Source organism: Oreochromis aureus, linkage group 6 (assembly GCF_013358895.1).
Source record: "Oreochromis aureus strain Israel breed Guangdong linkage group 6, ZZ_aureus, whole genome shotgun sequence".
NCBI classification, from domain to species: domain Eukaryota; kingdom Metazoa; phylum Chordata; class Actinopteri; order Cichliformes; family Cichlidae; genus Oreochromis; species Oreochromis aureus.
In genome coordinates, this window is record NC_052947.1 from 31,355,696 (window position 1) to 31,377,731 (window position 22,036).

At 39.2% G+C, this 22,036-nt stretch overlaps 2 protein-coding genes across 2 annotated transcripts; one reads left to right on the top strand and one right to left on the bottom strand.

Annotated features, from left to right (window-relative positions):
* The first annotated feature begins 963 nt into the window (after positions 1-963).
* Positions 964-15,374, top strand: tecrb (trans-2,3-enoyl-CoA reductase b). Its single transcript, XM_031727490.2, has 12 exons — positions 964-1,111; positions 5,131-5,181; positions 10,627-10,678; positions 10,798-10,842; positions 10,955-11,058; positions 11,431-11,546; positions 12,638-12,743; positions 12,904-12,976; positions 13,091-13,134; positions 13,239-13,296; positions 13,752-13,840; positions 14,729-15,374. Exons 1-12 carry the CDS (start codon positions 1,097-1,099, stop codon positions 14,900-14,902), a joined length of 927 nt encoding a protein of 308 aa, XP_031583350.1. The 5' UTR covers positions 964-1,096; the 3' UTR covers positions 14,903-15,374.
* Positions 15,375-15,508: 134 nt separating this feature from the next.
* On the bottom strand, positions 15,509-18,231 carry ndufb7 (NADH:ubiquinone oxidoreductase subunit B7). Its single transcript, XM_031727414.2, has 3 exons — positions 17,963-18,231; positions 16,626-16,794; positions 15,509-15,671 (listed from the first exon to the last, which is right to left on the bottom strand). The coding sequence occupies exons 1-3, from the start codon at positions 18,072-18,074 to the stop codon at positions 15,584-15,586; spliced, it is 369 nt and encodes a 122-aa protein (XP_031583274.1). The 5' UTR covers positions 18,075-18,231; the 3' UTR covers positions 15,509-15,583.
* Between the last annotated feature and the right edge of the window lie 3,805 nt (positions 18,232-22,036).

The window sequence follows — 22,036 nt, forward strand, 5'->3', positions numbered from 1 at the left end:
TGTCCTTTTTTTTTTTTTTTTTTTTCATAGGACGACAGGCAGGGTACACCCTGAACAGGTCGCCAGTCTATTGTAAGATTAACAACACACCAGACTGAGTAGAGACAGACAACCATTCACACTCATACATTTGGCTAGTTTAGAATCACCAGTTAACTTAATCCTAAACCTTGTGTGTGTGTGTGTGTGTGTGTGGGGGGTGGTTGCTGCTCTCATTCCCTTTGCTTATTACCAACCCACAGCTGCATGTTGAGCAGCATGCAGAAGAATTTTGGAGGCTTGCACAGAAGCACTTTTACACCAGTTGAAAACAACTAGGTAAATAGGTATAGGTAAACAAAGTTACATAGGTAAATAATGTGTATTTACCTATGAGCAGTGGCAAACTGACACAATCGGACTACCATACGTTAAGCACAAATCTCAACTGCATGTTGCTCGACTTGGACGATGCTGTCCATTGGTCAAATGTTGAGTGGTTGAAAAGTGATTTTGAAAGAGGAAATGGAGTGACAAAAGAGTCCACCAGTAATGTGACAAAGAAAAACATACAGAGACAGTAATGCATTAAATTTGAGACATTGAAGTGACACATGACAGGTAATTTAAAAAATCAAACTTTATTAATACAACACTTAATTTACAAGGATAAGATGACCCATTAGCTGGAATAGATGACCCAAAGATCTAGCAAACATTTAGTTTAAATGATGTAGTTCCAGTCAAAAAACATCCAAAGTAAAAGCAATTAAACATTTAAAAAAAAGTACTAGATAACTGAGAACGAGTGACTGCAGGAAAAAACCGTTTTTTACAATCTCTTGTTCACTTGAGAGAGCTGCCCTTTAGACTACAAAAAAATCCAACAATATCGGCGTAGAGGCGACCGCTCCCAATGCTCAAGTCCCATTGGCTACATCCCTGATAAGCCGGGCGTGTACGCGCAATTGATGCGGGAGCTGATTGGCTGCGGCGCGATCGCAGTGCTGACCTATGGTGCACGGCTCTGTGCCTCAGCAGTTGTGTATTACTTCGCTGATTGGACGCTCTCCTGTCACTCATCTGGGATACTAAGGAAGGGGTGCAAACTGCCAAGATGAAGCACTACGAGGTAAGTAGTATCTATGAAACTTTATCCGTCAGTGGGGCTACAAATGAATTAATTAAATAATCCCACAAGTTCCCAGACAATTCTCCAAATCAGCGAAAAGAGGTTCAAATTTAAAGCTTTAAACGTGAGCAGTGAAAATAGCACGCTGCTGCATCGCCGCCTCTCATATACTGTGCCCTATATGAACGAGGTGCTGTGGCCTGTTGTCGTTAAAGGCGCGGTTTAATTGGCTAATCCTGTATCCGAAACACAAACAACACCCGCTGATATGATTAATTATACTTAAGCTGAGCGTTTGATAAGTTCTCATTGTAAATTGTAGGCTACTTCTCTGTTAGCTGAAGACTGATAACTGGGTGTAGGATAATGCTCGGCATCATCGCCATCTCTGGCCGGAGTGACTCATGGCGCTTCTTATCTTATTCTTACCCAATGCAGGTGAACGGTCAAGTGCGCAATCTCAGCACTTCTAAATTAACCCCCTGTAGTATAACTGTGGGTTAAAAAATAATAAAAAAATACATTTTAAATGAAGTGGAATGAGTAAAATAATTGAGATATTTGTATATTAAGAAGGAAAAACGTACATAGGGGCCTCTTTACTGCTTTATCACAAACGTGAAAAGCTTCCTGTTGCAAGCAGCCGTTTTACTTGTGCAAGCACCTTACGTTTCTCCAGATGTTAACAGTTTCATGAGCACAAAAAAACCCATCAGACAGGATCTGAAGCAGTCTGACAGAAACCAACCCACCCAGTAACGGCTCTGGCTCCCCCTTTCTCCGTTGACAGGTGTCGCTTTTGAGACCTGTTGGCAGGATTCGAATTTAAATGAGAAAAAAAGACCGAAAATGATTAAAAAAAATATCAAAGAACAAACTTAATTAGATTATCTCTGAAGTAAAATGCATACTCGTATGCTTTTAAATTTTATAATACAATAAATCATTTATTAAACATTGGTTTAATTTAACAATTTAGTCTTTTTCACACTGCATCAACTTTATTTGCACTGTAAGGGCTTTTTTCCATGCTTACAGTTTGTCTACAGCACACTAGGGCATGCAGCCCTTATGTTGAGTTAATTTAAAAAAAAATATGTACATTTCATTGATTTATGACTACTTATTGTACTTCATTACTTTTCTGGTGATTTCCTCTAACTCTGGTTAAAACCAGTATGGGAGGGTGCCAAACATTCCTCAGTACTGGATAAAAACTTGACTGGCCAATGTGGCATAACTGTCTCCTAAGATCTCTGATCAAGCTGCCTGACTCACCTTATCTCGTCAGTTATCACTTGAACCAGCTAAAGGGCTTGAACTTGAGTACAAACCCTTTAGCTGGATTTGAAAATTCTAAACATTTTAGATGTGTACATGGAGTTACTGTGTAATAACCACATGTATGCCAGAGCATCATGGAATCACATACACCAGGTGTTTATACTAACATTTGTGACTCAGATTATTTGGCAAAAACACCTATTAAATTGGTCAGTATTCATAAATATTAAGCATGGTTGTTCATTGACTTTTGAAGCAAAATGCACATGTTAAACTTTAATTAACATCATATCTGTGGTTCTTTGTCTCTTTTGGAAACCAAACAGCTAACCTGGATTCAGAGCGCTCTGTTATCTTGACTAACTTGACTTGAGCTAAAATCAATCCACCACATCCTGGGCTCTGTACGATGAAGTGAATTCAACATACCCAGGGTATCTTTCTGTTATCTAGATTCACTAAGTCAGAATAAGCAGTCACATGAAGCAGATTATTAACTACCTAATACTCAGGTTTCTCCTCTAATCTGGCACATGACCTTCTCCGTAGCAGGTTAGGTTCACAGCATAAGTTACTATGGCGATCTCCAAAAGTTGATTCTGTTCATCTGGACGTAGCGTTTTCAGTGGGAGAACCTATGGCAATGTAGCCCAATAACAAGTGAACCACCTTTGTAGTCCTGAAAAATCAGGTTTACCCTAAAATTAACTGGATAACACGAAATATATATGTGTATATATATGTATGTGTGTGTATATATATGTGTATATATATATATACGTATTTTGTAAAACATATATGTATTATGTAAATACATATGTATTTATTTTTTGAGTTAATCAGTTTAATCTCTGTTTTAATGCATTTACACTAGATAGCACCAGAGAGCAACTTCACAGTCATCAACATGTAATGAGTATCTAGAAATGTGTAGAAAAACCAAAATGTTTCTACTTATATTGGTGAAATATTTTAAAATGATCTCTTACCTTGAATAAATAGGTTCTGTGTGGTCATTATTCAAGTCCACTTAAGCTTGGTGCTCCCTGTTTCCCACTCTCACCCCAGAGTGTATTAGCAGCACAGACTGTCACTGCCAGAGCTTTTATATAGATAGATGAGACGGGGGGAGGTACTCAGGCAAAGGGGGTGCCTGACACAGAAACTGAGATAGGGATATTTCCCCAAAGTCTCTGCAGCAGTGTCATGTGTCTGGGAAGAAAAAAAATGAGGCAATCTATGTCACTACTTTTTTCAGGACAATAATTAACTAATTAAATCACTTCATTTAATCAGACAGGCTGCCTTGCAAAAATGACAAAACAATGGTCAATGAGTCATCTGAGTCTTGTTGTACATTAAATCAAAGCGATGTGAAGGTGAACAAGTGTTCACAATTCTGACATTTAAAACTTAAATACTAAATTATGAGCGACACTAAGTTATTTTTTTAGTTATTCATCTATTTTTTAAACCAGAATAACATTCAATTTTAGCCCCTGTTTAAATCTGATGTTTGGATACAGGTAGTGGACATACGGGTAATTCGTTACTCAAGATGGTCTGCATTTACACATCCAAATCCAAGTTCGAATCTGATCCTGCTGCCACTTGTGACTGCATGTCTTTCATTCATTTTTTGAAATTGTATCCCAAGTCTCCGTCCTAAGGTAGTGGAATGGCAAAGTTTGCCAAGGGGAATGCCCTGACTAAGCCCTCAGACGGGGGGGGTATTATCACCCTGAGGTGGCAGAAACAGGCGACTGTAGTCGTATGTGACTGAGACATCTGGCTGTTCAGTTTGGTTTCATACTGTAAAACTCCTGTAGGCTGTGATAGTGAAACCTTAAACTGGTGTCACAGTGTTTACTTATGGACATGGGGGTTGAAGTTAGGAGCAGATTGAATGTCAGCATAGTGTGGTTAACAGTAAAAGCGTGACATCACAGAATAGACACAGATGGGTGTGGGGTCTGTAGGGGGAGAGGTCGGGTTATGTGGACTTAGCAGGAGGTGTTTTATATTTAGCTGGGTAGAGGAAGACTGGGGGGGTCTAACTAGAAAGGGGTGTTGTTACTCTACCTCTCCTTCATCATTCTACTTAGCTGGGAGTTGAGAAGTGTCAGTGGTCATCAGGCGTCTGTTTTTAGGAACGAGTTATATTTCAAATGCAAGTCACTGCAGCTCTGAAAGGAAGCTACTCCTCTCAGCTCTGGAAGTTTCTTTAATGATAAACACAGGTGACAGCTGGGGAATACTGGGCATTCCTACATATGCGCACAAACACACACACACACACACACACGCGCGCGGCATATGTTTGTGCTGCAGGGGTCGCCTGGGAGTTAAAGTGGCACAACAGAAGTGAAGGAATGAGTGGGGTGCAGACAGGGAGGGAGGGAGAGTAAAAGAATGACAGAGGAGGAGGAGGAGAAGGAAGAGGGAGAGACAGAGACAGATTTATTTCCACAGCTGAGAGCCTCCTCTCTCTTCTCCAGCTTAGCCTGCATCTGAGATAAACATTTGAGAGGTGGAGAGTGACGAGAGAACTGAGGGGAAGACGGGAATAAACCGAGAGCAGGAGAAGAACTGTGGACATGGATGCCCTAGCATTAGAGGCCACAGGCAACAAAAGGGTGGCTAACGGGGCAGTAGTGCCGGCCCCGCTGCCGGTCCAAGCCCAGAGTAAACGCAAACCTGCCAAAAAAACTAAAAAGGCTGTTGTTTTCTTTGAGGTGGAGATTCTGGACGCCAAGACCAAGGACAAGCTCTGCTTCCTGGACAAGGTAAGACATCATTCCTCTTTTTTTACACATTTGTGGAACCTTTTTTTTCTTAAATATTTATGCAACTTTAATTTTACTTTCACACCTAACTTACTTTGATACCCAATCTTTTTAAAAACTGCTTGTGCACATGTAATCTTTGCTTCTCTGCTCAGTCCAATAGATCCAATATTTCTCTCCTTATATTTCAGTAGAATGGTCTTTTTATGTAAGTCAGGTGTTTTCTAGAACATGGAAAAGCTGCTATAGCTGTAGTCCCCACTGTCTGTCAGTGGGTGTGCACAGCCTCTGAGTGCTGCTGTCTGTCAATGGTGCACACACTGAAGTGCCTTTCATACATACAGCACAGCACTACTGGTTTTATTCATCTGTATATGGTAGAGGTTATTGACGCACATAGAAGAAGACATGTACAAAATAAGAGTAACAACTGCAGCCTAATGCAGTCTGTGTTACGTCTGTAGCCTGTATTTATTCCCACACTTATTATTTTGGAGGGGTCGGACAGACGGTTCACTTAAAGCACTGGGCATTACAATATAAATGCAATCACAGTTGTGCATGGCCTCAGAAATGCATGCGCTTATGTGCAGTGAAATATGTTGATAATGTATGATAAAATATTGCTAGACACTTTGAAGGCATTCCCATGTTGCACTATGACACTTTATAAAATATGACCAGAACCACTTTTCAGTGGTTGCCTGGTGATTGTTAACAGTCATAAGTAGGTGTGATGAACAGCTGGTTGCTCAGAAGTTCAACATGCAACACCTTCCACCTTTGGGGAAGCACTTTTGAGGTTATAGGACACCTGGTATGAGGCATCCTGTCTCCAAACAGTCACAACTCAACTCAGACTGACTGCTGTCTGTTATGCATATTGGCAAAGGTTTGCAAGTAGCCGTGCAATTTTTAGACAGACAGATTTTCAGCAGTCATTCTGAGTCAGTCTGAGCCGATGACCGTAACTCATCTGCAACTCACCGCTTTGCAGTGAGAGACTTGATTCAACTGGTTGCCAACTGGTTGTATTCTGGTTAATCTGGATCCTGCAGCAACTATTTCTCTATCTGTAGAGGGATTTCTATTTCAAATCTATGTGCTTCTGGCTGGATTCTGGATAAAGGTAGCTAATATGATTATCAGTGTATGCAGACAGCATCAGCATCATTACCCCTTGTTTGTCACTGTCTGGTCAGTGGTATTAATCATGACAATTATATTGATCTCATATATATATATAAAGTGTGTGTATATGTATGAGATTCAGGTTTGACCCTGTTTAACCACTCTGACAGTCTTTGAAAAATGTGAATATTTCTGCTTTTATGCTGTTTGTTCCAAAATGTGATTGAACCTGTTTGAAGATACACAAGATATTAAGACAAAAAACAGGAACAATAGTCTGTTGATTGCATCAGTTTAACTTTAACAGCTTTAGTAGCTATAAAATCTATCACAACAGAAGCTGAATTAGTACAAGATCGCTTTAGACTTGACATTAATTGACATTTAACGTCAGTTTTAAAATTCTTTTTAATTTTGAAGTGTGCCCTGTTTCACTGCTGCAATACAACAAACCATTTACACCGCTGTTACATTTGACCAATGTGTTGACTGATGGACTTCAGTTGTGTTTACAGTTGGGACTAAGTGGGTATCAGTACTGCATTAGCCATATTTACTTTGAAAGGATGTTTAAGCCAGCTTTATCAGACATATTTACAGTTATTTCTACTCCCCCTGTGCTTTTGTTATTGTAATGTTTGACAGATTTAAATTGTTAGTGCTCAGCCTGCAGGTTATTGCTCTTGCATTAGAACTGTTTAGTGTATTGTTGTTGTGAGTCCTGTGAGTGTAGAGTTGCATTAGTCAAATTCACGGTGTGATCAGCCACGGCAGACTCGGCTTATTAAAGGCCACTCCTCAGAACCGCAGAGTATAAGGTTGTATCCTTATTGGATTATACTCTGTTGTCAGCTTAGCAGAGTTTCTATGGTGATAACATCATCAATCTTACCACCTCTTTGGAGGCAGCTTGACAGATGTGACAGATATAGATTTGGATCTGGACAGAAGGCCCTTTGGGAGAGAGGTTTGGTCCTCCAAAGTAGGCTAACGGAGCTAAACTGACAAGCTGTGTGACACATTTAAAAAAAAAATAAATAAATAAAAATCAAGTTCTGTATTATGTCTGGCTCGGTGTGTGTATATGACTGACTAACTGACTTCATACTAAATGAGGCCTGTAGAAAGAGTGGGAGTTCAGAGAGGTGGTTGGTCCATCTAATTCAACCATAGTGATGTCACCCTGCTGAAAATGGCATGTGGTCTTCGGGGGGACATGAACAGAAGCCAAGTCAATTACAACAGCAGACCTGCTCAGTCTACTACTGATTTGTCACACGATCTTTGAAAGCTAAGACACTTTAACAGGCAGATGATGACAGAGTGTAAAGCAGTATCTCCTTACACTCCTTGTGAGCACTGAAATAAGCAATCAGCAAGACAATGCAAGTTTGATTTAAAGCTTAAAAAATAGTTCACATCCTTTCTTAAAGACAATTGCAGAGATGGCTTACCATTGCTAAACTGTCTACACTGAAAAGTGCTGGCCTGGCTAAGAAATTGTATCTCTGGACCTTTGATAAATAGTTTATCCAAACTTGATGCTATCAATCAAACTCATAAAAAGCAAATCATAAGCCTATTTAACAGTTGAATTTTAAAATAAAAAAATAATGGGGTTAAGTGGTTCTATAGTAATATATACAGTTACATATCTGAAACATGAAGTTCTTTCCTATTAAATCTTACTTGAATATTTATTACATTGCATTTGTTTGGGGACTTTTGATTGTGTAACATTCTCAATGCACACTACCTCGCCTTATGTTTTGTTTTTGCACTTTTTAACATTGACATTTTTAATGGCATTTTAGTCTTAACATAGTGTAGTAGTTCTCACACTGTGCAAAAAAGGTCCCTGGTTCCCAGATGGAAAGAAACGCAGGCTCGTTATTGATACTCACAGCTTGCAGACAGCAGCATTTTAAAGTTTAAGTAAAGGAAAGGCATTTTCCTTTTACAATGAGCTACTGCTGTTTATGAGACTGTACCTAATTTAAAGAGCGAGTCTACTGAAAAAAGGTGCCCGCAGCAGCGTTATGGTACAATAGTAGTGACCCAGCAGTATATCCAGTGATATACTATAAACCAAATGTAAGCACAAATTTAGCTTAGGTAGTGTTTTCCCTGGAAATTTTAAGAAAAAGTATAAAACAACTGTCTCTAGTTTAATTAAATTAACTTAACCTTATCGTGGTTAAAATATTGTCAAATAATAAAACAGAAAAATATTTTGTACCAAGGAGTTGAAGCTTGGGTTGAACTTTTTAACTAAATGCTTAAAACCTTCATTTTCAATCTGCTTGCTCTTCCTGTCATATTCAGTGCAGTTAGCGAGTGCTCCAGCAATTCTTGAGGTCATTTGTTTACATTAAGTTCACTGACCACCAGTTACTACCATCTCCTCTTCCTTAGCCTTGTTGTACTTGATGGTGTTTTTGCCTTAACTGGTGAAAGAGTTTTCTTGTATGTTTTGTTTGTTAGAGGAGGCTGAAGTACCTCCCTTTGAAGGTAAACAAATCAGAGGCTAAGGCACAGCTCTCGCTGTCAGACTTGCCCGGGCTTGTCTCATTTTTATGGGCACTAGTAAGTGGAACAGGATCAGAATCAAATACTTAGTCCCCAAGGAAAATATGTTGTTACAGTTGCTCTAAGACAATAAGAACAGTAACAGACTGAACTAAATTAAATAAGACATCCATCCATCCATCCATTCGCTTCCGCTTATCCTTTTCAGGGGCGCGGGGGGCGCTGGAGCCTAGGGCTGTTCGATATAACGATATATATCGGATGACGATATAAAAACGTCTATCGTTTCATTTTACGCTATCGTTTGTTTCGTGGTGTCGCAAAATAAACTGTTTACGGCAATATTTTTTCATTATTTTGATGGTCACTGTAGTGGCTATATTAATTTCCTAAAGTTCTCTCTTTCTCTTATATTTAATATAACCACACTACAGACGGACAAGCGCTTGTTTTTATGCGTTGTCGTTAGCAACAACGACGGTAAAACCACCTCGTGTCCGCTTGTTTATTTTCCACATAAACCTTTCACAATAAAGCTCAAGATCCTGTTGAGACTTTTCAAAATAAACTGAATCACTTGAAAGATGCAGAGTATTTACGGATGAGAAGCAAAAAAGAGCCGCCAGGTGCTAAAAAATAAACCTTAGACTCAAACGTTAGAACAGGCTTTTCCCCGCAACACGCCGTGTAATAAATACTCACAAAGAAAACGGCGGCTGTTACAACTTATGTCTAAAAATGTATCGTTTCATGCATCAGTTAAAACACTCGACTCCAGGTACGCGACGCCCAGCTGGAAACACTTCACGCAAGTCGAGCTGCCCGAGATTCACAGAATTTACAGAAAACGTTACATTTTTGTGATTTATATCGTTATCGGACGATAGATGTCTTAATATCGGGATATGAGATTTTGGTCATATCGCACAGCCCTACTGGAGCCTATCCCAGCTGTCATAGGGCGAGAGGCGGGGTACACCCTGGACAGGTCGCCAGGTCGCCCTGTCGCAGGGCCAACACACGGGGACAGACAACCATTCACACTCATATTCACACCTAGTGACAATTTCGATTATCCAATTAACCTATCCCCACAAGCTGCATGTCTTTGGACGGTGGGAGGAAGCCGGAGTACCCGGAGGGAACCCACGCAAACACGGGGACAACAGGCAAACTCCACACAGAAAGACCCCGGCCTGATGGTGGAATTGAACTCAGGACCTTCTTGCTATGCGGCAACAGTGCTTGCCACCGTGCTAAGACAATATATTATAAAGTTACAAAATATAAGAAATAGCTCTAATATTTATAAATAGCTCAATTATAGATATCTAGATATTTTGTTTGAATGCATGCCTCCTTAGCTTAAACAGATAAAACCACTTGTTCAAATAATTGTGATAGTGATTATTACTTTAAACAACAAGATTCAAGCTAATTCCAGGGTTTAACTGTTTGTTGTCCTGTAACAACTGTTCATGTCCATATTTACCTTTGTGCGCTCTTCGTGTTTCTGTTTCGTCGTCATTCCTTTTTTATATTGGGGGGTTGTTGAGCCATTGCTGGCAGCCTGGCATGAGGTTGTGTACTTTGGCTGTGCGTCTCTGTGCCAAGTTTCTTTGAAACCCTAATACCAGCTGTTAAATAGCTCCCATCCATGGAGTGTGCGCACACAGTCAAAGCTAAATTTACCCCTAATCACTATCATGAATGGAAAACAGGGTTATTATCTGTTCCTTTGTGTGTACATGTCCCTGCACTTATTTATTGTGATGTTATTTGTAGGTTGAGCCAAATGCCACCATCGGGGAGATCAAGTCTATGTTCCACAAAAGCCGTGAGTGCCATCTGTCTGCAGCCTCATAAATCTAAGTCAAGATCAAGGAAATCTTCTAACGTAGCCTAGATAAATACTTCACAACAGTCTTAAGAAGATCTGTTTTCTGTTTGTTTCAGATCCTCAGTGGTACCCAGCCCGACAGTCCATTCGCCTCGACCCCAGTAGGTCCACTTAAATCAATGTTCTCCTTCTGACTTGAAATCATTTATTTTTATAATTTATTTATTTTAAATACATTTTAAATCTCATATTAAGTAACGTGTGTTTTTTCAGAGGGGAAGTCTCTGAAGGACGAGGACGTTCTGCAGCATCTTCCTGTAGGGACTACAGCTACCTTCTATTTCAGAGACCTGGGAGCTCAGATCAGCTGGGTCACAGTGAGTACAACACAAAGACAGCTCCAAAGACAGGAACATATTGTGCTGCCATGAACGGGTCCAACAGCCCTGTCAAGCCCAAATACATCAGTGCAAGTGGGATCAAGCAGAGCTATATAGAGTTTTCCCTGTGTGTATAAATTGAGTGTGTGTTTGTGGGTCAGACGTTTAGACCTAACTTTGAGGTTAACTTGCTACACAGAAATCCACTTTGACAGTGAAGGTTGTTTTGACTCTGCAGGGAGATGCAGGACAAGCAGATGGAAAATAATATATGACCAAGGTTAAAATGACTGAGAGTGTATGTTCATTGTTTGAGTCTCCAAAGTTCTGACTAATCTATTCTACTTTCTTGTTTGTTTGTTTTTTCAGGTTTTCCTAACAGAGTACACCGGTCCACTGGTCATCTATCTGTTGTTCTACTTCAGGGTTCCCTTCATCTACCCACCCAAATATGACTTTACCACCAGTAAACACTGGGTTGTACAGTGAGTGTCTCAAACACACTTTCAGAACACTTGTGTAGTCAAACAGAGCCTGCTTGTCCTCTTTTGTGACCATCTCAACAGCTTAAATAGAAGATTAATAACACTCTTGTGCCTGCCATCTAAATATAAAGCTTTAGCTGTAGTAAACAACATTGTAAGCTGAGTGTTGTAAACACTTCTGATGAGTTTTATCCCTAATTGTATATCAAATACAAACACTGATAAGCGGACATTAAAGTATTTGCCTTATTTTAGCTCAGTGGTGTCAAATGTGGTCGTATAGTGTGAACATTGCACATTTAGGATTTTAACGATATTTTGCAATCCAGAATGGATCGCATCAGGAGAGTCTCAACTGAATTTGAGAGTCAGGGGTTTGAATCATTGAGGGTTTTTTCTTTTGCACATTTTCTGGGATAGGATCAAACTAATGACCTGCCAGAACTTTAGATGTAGACTACAAACTGTGTTCATCGGTTTATAAATGGATTTTATTAAATGTGAACTAGTCTGTAGTCTGACAAAACCCCAGAAACTTGCTGTAAGCAGTCAAAAGAAAGTTGCACTAAATAATCTAAACTAAAAGAAGCATTGCTTTGTTTGTAACTTAATGAAGGACGCCTATTTTATTTATTTATTTATTTTAAAAAGGCTGATGGGTTATTGTTGTCACCCTGCCGGGGAGGCAACATGGGCTCCCAAGTTCGAGATTTGGGGTGGTGTAGGGGTTTTTGAAATTCATACCATAGGTGCATCTGCTACAAATCTTGGCTGAGTGAATCCTGGTGACCTTGAGGTCAAGGTCAGAGCTCAAGTTTTCTCAAAATCTTGTGAATCTGATCACTTAAAAAGGAAGTCATGTAGGATTTTCAAATCCATACCATAGGTTTGAATCCTGGTGACCTCAAGGTGAAGGTCAGAGGTCAAGTACTCTAAAAAATCACCTAGGATTTTTTTTTTTTTAAATCCATACCATAGGTTTATTTACTAGGAGGCTAAGAGGTTTCAAAAATACTAGCAGCTGCCAATATTTTTTAAGTTATTTTTTAGATAAATGTAATAAGGCTAATCAAGTGTCTATATTTTTCCAGTCTTGCCTGTATGTGTCACTCTTTCCACTACGTTAAGAGACTCCTGGAGACGCTGTTTGTCCATCGCTTCTCTCATGGAACAATGCCGTTACGCAACATCTTCAAGGTGACTTAAAAATGCATATCATTTACATTCGTCCATGTTACCTTACCTCACGCGAATATGTGTTTTGAAGATCTGATTTAAATGAGTACAAGATGAAAAGTGTTTAATTTTCTGACTGAAAATGTTGGGGTGACAATGCTTCTGTCACATTCTGTTTTAGAATTGTACCTACTACTGGGGCTTTGCAGCATGGATGGCTTATTACATCAACCACCCGCTATATACACCACCCAGTGAGTATGCATGCAGCTACAATTTCTTACAATCAACGCTCACACGTGCCAGTGTGTCATTGTAACTCTTTTTTTTTTTCCCTTTGCTGATTACAATGATTGCCTCTCTTGCAGTTTATGGGGAGCAACAGATCAGAATTGCCCTCATCATATTCTTGGTAAGAACATTTCTATGCTTAGATTTTTTTTAAAGATTGATTTTTTTTTTTTTTTTTTTTTTTTAAATTTAACATGTTAGGAGTGACATGGTTTCTTTTTCCAGTTCTGTCAGATTGGCAACTTCTCCATCCACATTGCTCTTCGGAACCTTCGTCCACCAGGTAAACACACCTGTCAAATCTGTACATCAATATCTCCATGCCTTTTCTTCTCTTTCTAGAAATAATACTTGAAGAGTATTACTTCAGAAGAAGTTTGTTCTGAATGTATGATTTAAATATTTCCTAATAGAAAATGACAAAAACTCAAACTACAAAAAGTGACTTCCTCAAGATATTGATAAGTTATGATGAAGTATAATATGTGACATTAGATACTGAAATTTTCAGTGTAAAATAAAAGCTTCATATAGAACCCTGTTTTCGTGTGTGTGTGTGTGTGTGTGTGTGTGTGTGTGCTATTTTCATAGTCCAAATCTGACTGAAAAATGTTGGTCTCTTTGCAGTCTCAGTAGTTTTAAACAAAACATTATTCTGTCAACAAATAATAAAACTAAAGATGACTGCATGGATTGAAAATATTTTGAATTTTCATTCACCCACCACCCTAAATCCAGGCTCTAAGACCAGGAAGATTCCCTATCCAACCAAGAACCCCTTCACCTGGATCTTTCTGCTGGTCTCCTGTCCCAACTACACCTATGAGGTAACAGGTTTAATGACTTGGGTGGCTAATAGTATTCTGTCCACTGTAGTAAAAAATCAGTTTTAAGAGGGTCATTGATGCTTTAACCATGCAGCTGAATGTACTCTCACTTGAGTATATAAATTGTAGTGTCTCACTTGTATTGAAGTATGTTCAGTTTGTTAAACTGTGGGGTGAGCCAGTATAGGTCTGGGGGGAAAATATGGATTGAAACTGCAGATTTAATCTTTTTTTCCCCTATGCTTTTCCTTGTGCTTTAATTCAACTCGGACCCTTTTATTGTTAACAGCTTTTTTCCTTCTTCTCAAGGGGGGGCAAGTCTGAAGGGTTCAGAACTGCTGCATTAACCAAAGAGTTTGCTGCCCTCTGGTGGCATTAGTACATTTTTATCACATAACTGGCTTTTCTCCTAGCGAGAACTATACGTTGTTCATTTGTAACTTAAAAGCCAAGTGCCAAATATTGGGGAGGTTCCACCACAGCTCTCATCTGTCACGTTATGGACCCAGGAACTTCTGTCTTACAACAGATTTTTGGGACTTGTAGTTGGATTGGTGGAGCTCTGTTTGACTATCTATAGCAGATAATCTAGTGTTTGGAATCTGAAGTCTGGAAATTAGGTCAATTACATTGGTGAAAAAAAAAATCTGTTATTTGTCCCACCAGATTTTAAATCTGACTGTAAAATAAATCCATTGTGTAGTTACCTCATTAATCTTTTATGGAAAAAAAGTCATTTCCATCACATGTATATGGATTCATAAAAATCCAAATTCTCAGTGTACTGCTCACTGTTGACAGCCATCTCTGTAAGAGTGTAGTGACAAAGGAACCAGATAAGGGGAAAAAGAAAACTTATGTGTCACATCCTTCTCCTTCCTCCTGCAGTTGGGCTCCTGGCTTGGCTTCACCCTCATGACGCAGTGTCTGCCAGTGGCCTTCTTCACTTTGGTGGGCTTCATCCAGATGACCGTTTGGGCCAAGGGGAAGCACCGCAGCTACCTGAAGGAGTTCCGAGACTACCCTCCTCTCCGCTCACCCATCCTGCCTTTCATCCTGTAGAGGACTAGTCAGCACTGCCTGTTTGTAGGAATCAAACCCTCCCCTTTTCCTTGCTTTAAAATCTACACTGGAACTTGGACTGGGAAAAAGGAGCCTGTTTTTTTTTTTTTCCATGATGTTCAACCTTTGTTTTCCCTTCCTGTAATCTGCCCCCTTTTGTCTTGTTTGAGAATGTAAAACACTAGTATTGCTCTAATTTTTTTATCGAAGACAGACAAACCCTGATTGGTAAATTGAGTTTTGATGTGTGTTTGCTTTCCCAGAGCAGTTTTCACCTTTAAACTAACCAGTGTATATATGACACCACAGTTCCTCTTTTTTTCATCCAGTACTGTTGTTTAGGGGTTGATTTTGCACCTGGTGATATTCAGCATAGAGTTCTCAGTTTTTATTTCCATAAATCCAAATCTGAAACCGTGACAGAACTTAATTTGTTAATGTCTGATGTAATTTATTAAAAAAAGTAAACCAACATGTGGTTGTGTCATTTCAGGTTAATTCATGACATCTACACTACCTTTTAAAACAGGAATGTTCAAATGAATCAAAATCATTTTAAGGTGAAATGGAACATCCGTTTTATTTTCAGTAATAAGACGCTGGATGTAGAGCTTAAACAATATTGTTTAATGTGAACAGTAGCAGGTATATACAAAGAAGTAGAATCAGAGGATGAACTGATTATGCCGCTTGAGCCTGAGCCTCAATTCTCTTCTTCCTCAGCTGGAGCCTCCTCTCCCTCTCGTACTCTTTCATACGCATCACATAGCTGCAGGCAGAAACACACAAGCATCACGGTGAAGTTTATTGATGAAATCTGGGGTTTTGTGTTGCTTTGATATTCAAAGAAGAAAACTAGTTGCTCTGTTTATACCAGCAGGAATTTCTGAGGCTTAAAAATTAAGAAGTGCAAGAAACTTCAGTTTCAAATGTGAATTGATCCTCACAGACTTCCATGTTAAAATCCCCGATATGCTCCACTTTTTGGTACAGCTACGTCAAGAACTTTAACATTTTGGTGAGGGTCTCAAGAAATTTAACCTCCTAGGACCTGGCGTCCACATATGTGGACATCACATTTTGAGTTGTCTAGACCAAAATACTAAATTTTGCTCTACAAGGGCCTGATATCCACTTACGAGGACGTTATACTGCCACTGTTATAGAGAAATTTAAAGCAAATATCCTCTTATGTGGATCTCATTTTTGTCAGAAACAAATCAGGTAAAACAAAAAACTGGTGATTCTTTGTTTTTACGCTCATCAGGTCTCAATCAGCTCAAATAGCAAAGAGAAATTAAAAATGCATGGCATGAGAGAGTTCGGCTCTTAGGAGGTTAAAGGAAAGCTACTAAATGGACCTAATGTTTTGTAGACTCCACATGACCAGATTGTTTTCAGACTTCATAATTACTTTAGATATGAATCGTGCGTGGCTAAGATTTACTGACATCTGACAGTAATACATGCTTCCTCAATATCGATAGTTTTAAAAAAGTGAATCTACTATAAATAAACATCTACTCATAGGAGCAGACCTCAGTTTTCACTTCATATATATATATATATATATATATATATATATATATATATATATATATATAATATATATATATATATTTTATATTTAAAAGTTTTATTTTTAAGTTTAATTACTATTTATTGTTTTAAATGGCAGCACTAACAGCAACAAAGAAATGTCTATACAACTGTAAGCACTTACTCCTGGTGCTCGCAGTAGTCCCAGTCGTGTCTCTCATGCTTGCAGGCCAAGAAGTTGGGCCAGTTGTCCCTCTTGCACTTCATGAGTTTCAGGAGGTAATGGGCACAGTAGTCCCTCTGCTCCAAAGGCAACTGGGCCAAGTTCATCTGCTCCTGTGTCGCAATCATCTCTGACGAAGGGACACAAATTTTGAATCATTACCAAGTAAAACATCCTGATGTGCTAAATAGAATATGATATAGAAGCTTGCAAGAAAAAAATAAGTCTTCTGACCTTATTCTTAGTCCTAATTATGGATAAACACAATATGGCTAAACTAATATCACCAAACATTTTCATGTCTTGATTGAAAATATTGAGAAAGCAGTTAAAGGGCAGTCTGGAAAAACTAAGTGAATCAGAAAAGTAGCTGCTTCTGACACTTTTCAAACCATTCCTTGCACAAAATCGTTTGATTTTATCAAAGTTTCTGGGGTGATTTAACTTTACAGCCTTTTCAATATCACACAAAAACATGGCAGCAGGGTCGAGGTCGGGACTGTTTTCAATTATTGTTTTCAATAACAATGAATATCTAACTCCACTAAATATGGTATCCTGGGAAAAGTCATTCTTTCCCACCAAGGATCTCTCTGTGTATTTTACATAGCTTTTGCCTCATCTCCCCAAAGTAGTATTGAGGAGCTTCCTTGAGGACTTCTGCAATGTTGCACTGGCTTCTGCCACTTTTATTACAGTCGATACATAAATATAGGTTAAGCAAGTCAGAGGTAGGCATTTTGAGGTTGCTTTTGGGACGCCCATTCACCATGAGAATCGAGAATTTCCTCCATTTCTAGACAGGATGTCTAATTGTAGTTTGATGAACACTCAGACATCTGTAAACTGTTGCGAAAGAGATAATGCTCAAACTAAACTCTTGAGAAGAGTAGACTGCATCAGTATAGACTTTGTTTGTATACTTTTGTACACCAGACTCCAAGTATCTCGGCACAGAGGTCCATAGAAAGTTTCTAGCCTAATCTGAACTTTGAGTGATTAAACCAGTTGTGCAATGCAACCATGAAAATACAACTTTTTGTGTGATATAAACTTAGTTTGATGGCGGAGATAAGAATCCCCGTCATGAGTAATCTGTGCCGAAATCCTGGTACAGCTCATGACAAACTAACAAAACCAGTTAGCTGATAAGCTAACCAACACATTACTGCAAAGCTAACAGTTGGCAGGCCAAACTAGCTGCTAATAAATCAATTCCAGTCTCAATTAATTAAAAAAAATAAATAAATATAAAGAGGCAGCTGTAAAAGTGGCCGAGCTGCTAGCTGCAGACCAACCTCTCTCCTTCCTTTCTGCAAAGCCGAACTGCGGGTCGAACTCGAATTTCTTCGCCGGGTCGGGTTCGGTGTCCGTCTCGGTGGCATACTTTCTGACCAGGTGGGCTCCCATGACACCGACTAAACGTACACTGTTGAAATCAACAAATTCTGGTCGCTTTTCTTTGGCGCTAACAAAATCTTTACAGAATTACTCTGCTATCTGCCATTCGGTCACCTCCACAAGCCTCCTGCTACCATTTCCGGCTGTCACCGGAAAAAAACAGCCGAGCCGAGCCAGTCGGGAAACAAGATAAATGAGAAAGGTTCCGCTTGTAACCCCGTCACTGCACGCACATTCACTTTTCTCGTTGTATTTGTAAACACTCCGCTGTTGTTTCTACATATACTTCATTACTACTGATGAGTTTCTCATTTGAATCCAGGGGTAGACAACCTTTCTGATGGCGAGTGCCATTTAAAATTTCCTCAGAAGTCAGTGTGCCATATGATTGCATTAGCAATAAATTTAATAACGCTCTATATGAACAGTTACACACTATATAGAACCACTTTATAGAATTATATTTGTTTGCAAATGTTGGCAGCTATCAGCGAATAGTTATCAGCTATTTTGAAACAAAAAAAAGACACTTTTTATTCATAACAAGAACTCAATAACAGCAAATGAACTGTACAACAGAAAATACAAATGCTATTTATGGTCTCCTCACAACAATGATAAGAAAAATAAACTGGGCCAATATGGTATGTTTGTTAATACACAGACACACATGTTAATGTGATCTCTGGTCTCCCACTCAGAGACACAGGTCTCCGAGTGTCCAACATTCAGACGGCTACCTGAGGACACTCATGTGAGAGAAAATCTGCTCACACAGATATGTAGAGCCAAATACTGTCAATAAGGCCTCTGCAATGTTCTGAAGACAGTTAAACTTGTCAGGTAGTGATGTCCAGCAGGTGAAAATGCAAGCTCCATGAACATGCACAGCTGTGGATTCCAGCTGCTTTGATGTCGCATTAACTGGCATTAACTCAGCCAGTTAATGCGAGACAAATCTAGCTGCTCATTAAAGATTTCTGGTTTGATCAGAAAATAAAACATTGGTCCATACACCTGAAAGTCCCAAAAATGCATTGTGTCTCAAGTCTATGGATGCATTTTGACTAAAGACCGGCCCCCCCAGATATTAAAGCCATAAAGCCTTTGAATGAAAACAAATGCTGTTGTGACAGTGACACTGTCTTGTTGGTAAATGTATGATTTCTATTCATTTTACGTCAGATAAAAACTTTGGTTGTAAGCTTCAGATAATTATTTAATAACAGCCAGACATTTTAAATGAGAATAAGAAAGTATTTCTTTGTGCCCCCCTTTCCCTGTTAATGCCCTACCTGGCCCCCTGGCATAACTTTGCTAGACCTGCACAGTTACCAGCTGTCAGCTACGTAGAAAAGGATCCTGGTGTTATTTGTCTCTCAGAAACAGTTCATAACTTCCCTCCAACTCATTCATGTCACCTAAAAGGTAAACCTGTTTCTCCATCACCTGTTCAGCTCTGATGATTCAGTAAGGACATCTCCTGGTTTCATCTTCATGTTTCCCTCTCACCAGATGTCCAAACCGATATCATGACCAGCAGCTTTTACAGCTGTGGCTCCAGCAAACATCAGCTGATACTAGAAATTAATTTTAAATAAATTCTAACAAGAGCTGATCAAGCTTAAACGTGCTGCTGTTGTTTAGTGCGACATCCGCTGGTTTCCTCTTTCTGGCGCAAAGTGAGCGATAAACAAACAAGAGAGAAAAGCTGATCAGCTGATTATTGATCAGTTTCATGATTGAAGTAGCAACAGGAGAGAGAGGGGAGAGAATGAGAGGAGAAGAGGCAGCTGTGCAGCAAAGACACAGAATAACTCCAGCTTTGTGTCTTTTTCCATCCTGGCTGAAGTCCGGGACAAACTGTGTTCCTTCTCAGCTCAACACGAAACGCGTAATAATTTCTCTGAATGCAGGACAATTCCGTTTGTACAGGACGGTTGGCAACTCTACTAACTAACCTTATGAATAAAATAAAGTTCACTATCAATAAAATCATAGCACCCACCCAGCTGTATAGAAACTCCGTCATGCTAGCTAGCACGCAGTACGAGTTATTGTAACTGACTGTAAAAAGTCAGCACAATGAAAATAAACTACACCTAAACTTGGTTTATATCTGACCCAGATAGACTGCAGGTCATAACTTCTTACCTGAAGTTCAGTTCACCTGACGCTCCGACCGGCGGCTGCCTCGGGTCTCTCCTCCTGCCTCCCCTTCCCTCATCCACCTGCTGGCCTCCACCACTTGTTAATTTTACTGAATCTGTGGAAGCTACGCCATAGCCATCACCAAACAACTGAGTTATTTTTACACACCGACCAGCGTCTGGCCAATCCACCACCAAAGAAAAAAAAAAAATCATCGGGCCACCGAGCAAATGCCGGTATGTCCGATGGCCAGTCCAGCTATGGTCGTGCGTGCCATCAGTTAACCCTTCGCGTGCCAACGGTGGCACGCGTGCCTAGGGTTGCCGACCCCTGTTTGAATCTCACAACTCATCAAACAGTTTGTGCTTTTGTCAGTCAGAACTGCAGAGTCGTCACTTACCTAAATGTTGTCCAGCATTGCACCGGTGCCTTCAATCAAATCTTTTTGTTTTGTTTTTCAGATATGGATTTCTCTTTGCTTTGGAGACGGTGGCAATGACAATAAGATACGACGCAGAGCTAAAGATGTTAGATTGTCACTGGGAGTGACCAGGAGGGATGGATCAGCTTTAGAGACAAAGCTGAAATTGTTTGGACATGTGGAGGTCAGGGTTAGTGTATACATTGGACAAAGGATGTTGAAGATGGAGCTGGCAGGCAGAAAGAAAAGAGGAAGACATCAGAAAATTTTTATAGATGTAGTCAAGGAGGACATGCAGAGGGTTGATGTGACAGAAGAGGATGCTGGGAATGAAAGTTTTTCTCAGTTTCAGCAATTATATTGCAAAAAGTCTTTTTACACAATGTAATTGCGAAAAAATACTTTTTTTGCTTTGGCATATGTGAAAAAGGGTTTTATTGTTTTAGCGTCTATTGCACAGTTGAGTCTGTTATGAGAAAAGCCTTAATTAAACTATAATTAAAATGTATTCCTGTTTATTTAAATGTCTCAGTGTAAGTAATTATACCATAGTTTTGTGTTTCAAATTTGTAATTAATTAAATTAAATTAAATAAATCAGTCTGAAGAAAGAAACACTGAAGAAATTGTGAGTAACAAAACATTTCTCCCACTGAAAATGCTGCATCCAGAAAAACAGAGTCAACTTTTTGGGACTTCCTTACCTGGATGATTGAGCAGACATTAAGACAAAGTTTGCTTTTCCAGAGCTGAAACCTCATCAGCTAGCTTATATTTTCACATTCTTATTAATTATTAATATAAGTAATATTATTTATGTTTAAACTGTAATTAATTCATTATTATTTTTATGGTCATGTTAGTTAACTATATAGCTTTGAGTGATGGCACGTGAAACAAACAGACCCTGAAAATGCTTTTCCTGGCTAAGAATGGGGCTGTGGAGGTGACTATGTACTTAACTACAGTCACTCTGTATGCTGTAAAGATTTGTTTTTGCAGATCATTTTCTTGGGCTTTCTGATCATTTGATAAATAAATTAACAACAACTGTGCAAATGAACCAGTGTTGATGTGAAGCAACAGTGCTTGTGTGTTTGCACACGCATGTTTTGTTTTTTACTTAAGGGCACAAGAAAATTCCTTTGTGCAGGTAAAATTTCTGTAAACTCACATTTCAACTTATTCATTTTATTATTTAAACAAAAATGCAAGTCATTTAAACTGTAACATGGCAAAATGACTTGTGTGAAAAAGCTCTTATATGATATTATTTGGTACACAGTACAAATCACATTCAGTATACTACTTATCAGCACAGTGTGAACATCTTCATGATGCTCCCAGTGAGCGTGAAAGGAATTTAAATTAAGCCTGTATTTAGCTTGTAGCTTGATCCA

What these genes read in the sequence shown, in the direction of transcription:
- ndufb7 (XM_031727414.2), bottom strand. Translation starts at nt 18,074, where the DNA reads ATGGGAGCCCACCTGGTCAGAAAGTATGCCACCGAGACGGACACCGAA. An exon ending in TGCAGAAAGGAAGGAGAGAG is followed by an intron (nt 16,795 to 17,962) that starts GTTGGTCTGCAG and finishes TCCCTTCGTCAG; the next exon opens with AGATGATTGCGACACAGGAG. An exon ending in GACTACTGCGAGCACCAGGA is followed by an intron (nt 15,672 to 16,625) that starts GTAAGTGCTTAC and finishes TTCTGCCTGCAG; the next exon opens with CTATGTGATGCGTATGAAAG.
- tecrb (XM_031727490.2), top strand. An exon ending in CTCAGATCAGCTGGGTCACA is followed by an intron (nt 11,059 to 11,430) that starts GTGAGTACAACA and finishes TTGTTTTTTCAG; the next exon opens with GTTTTCCTAACAGAGTACAC. An exon ending in CCCGCTATATACACCACCCA is followed by an intron (nt 12,977 to 13,090) that starts GTGAGTATGCAT and finishes CCTCTCTTGCAG; the next exon opens with TTTATGGGGAGCAACAGATC.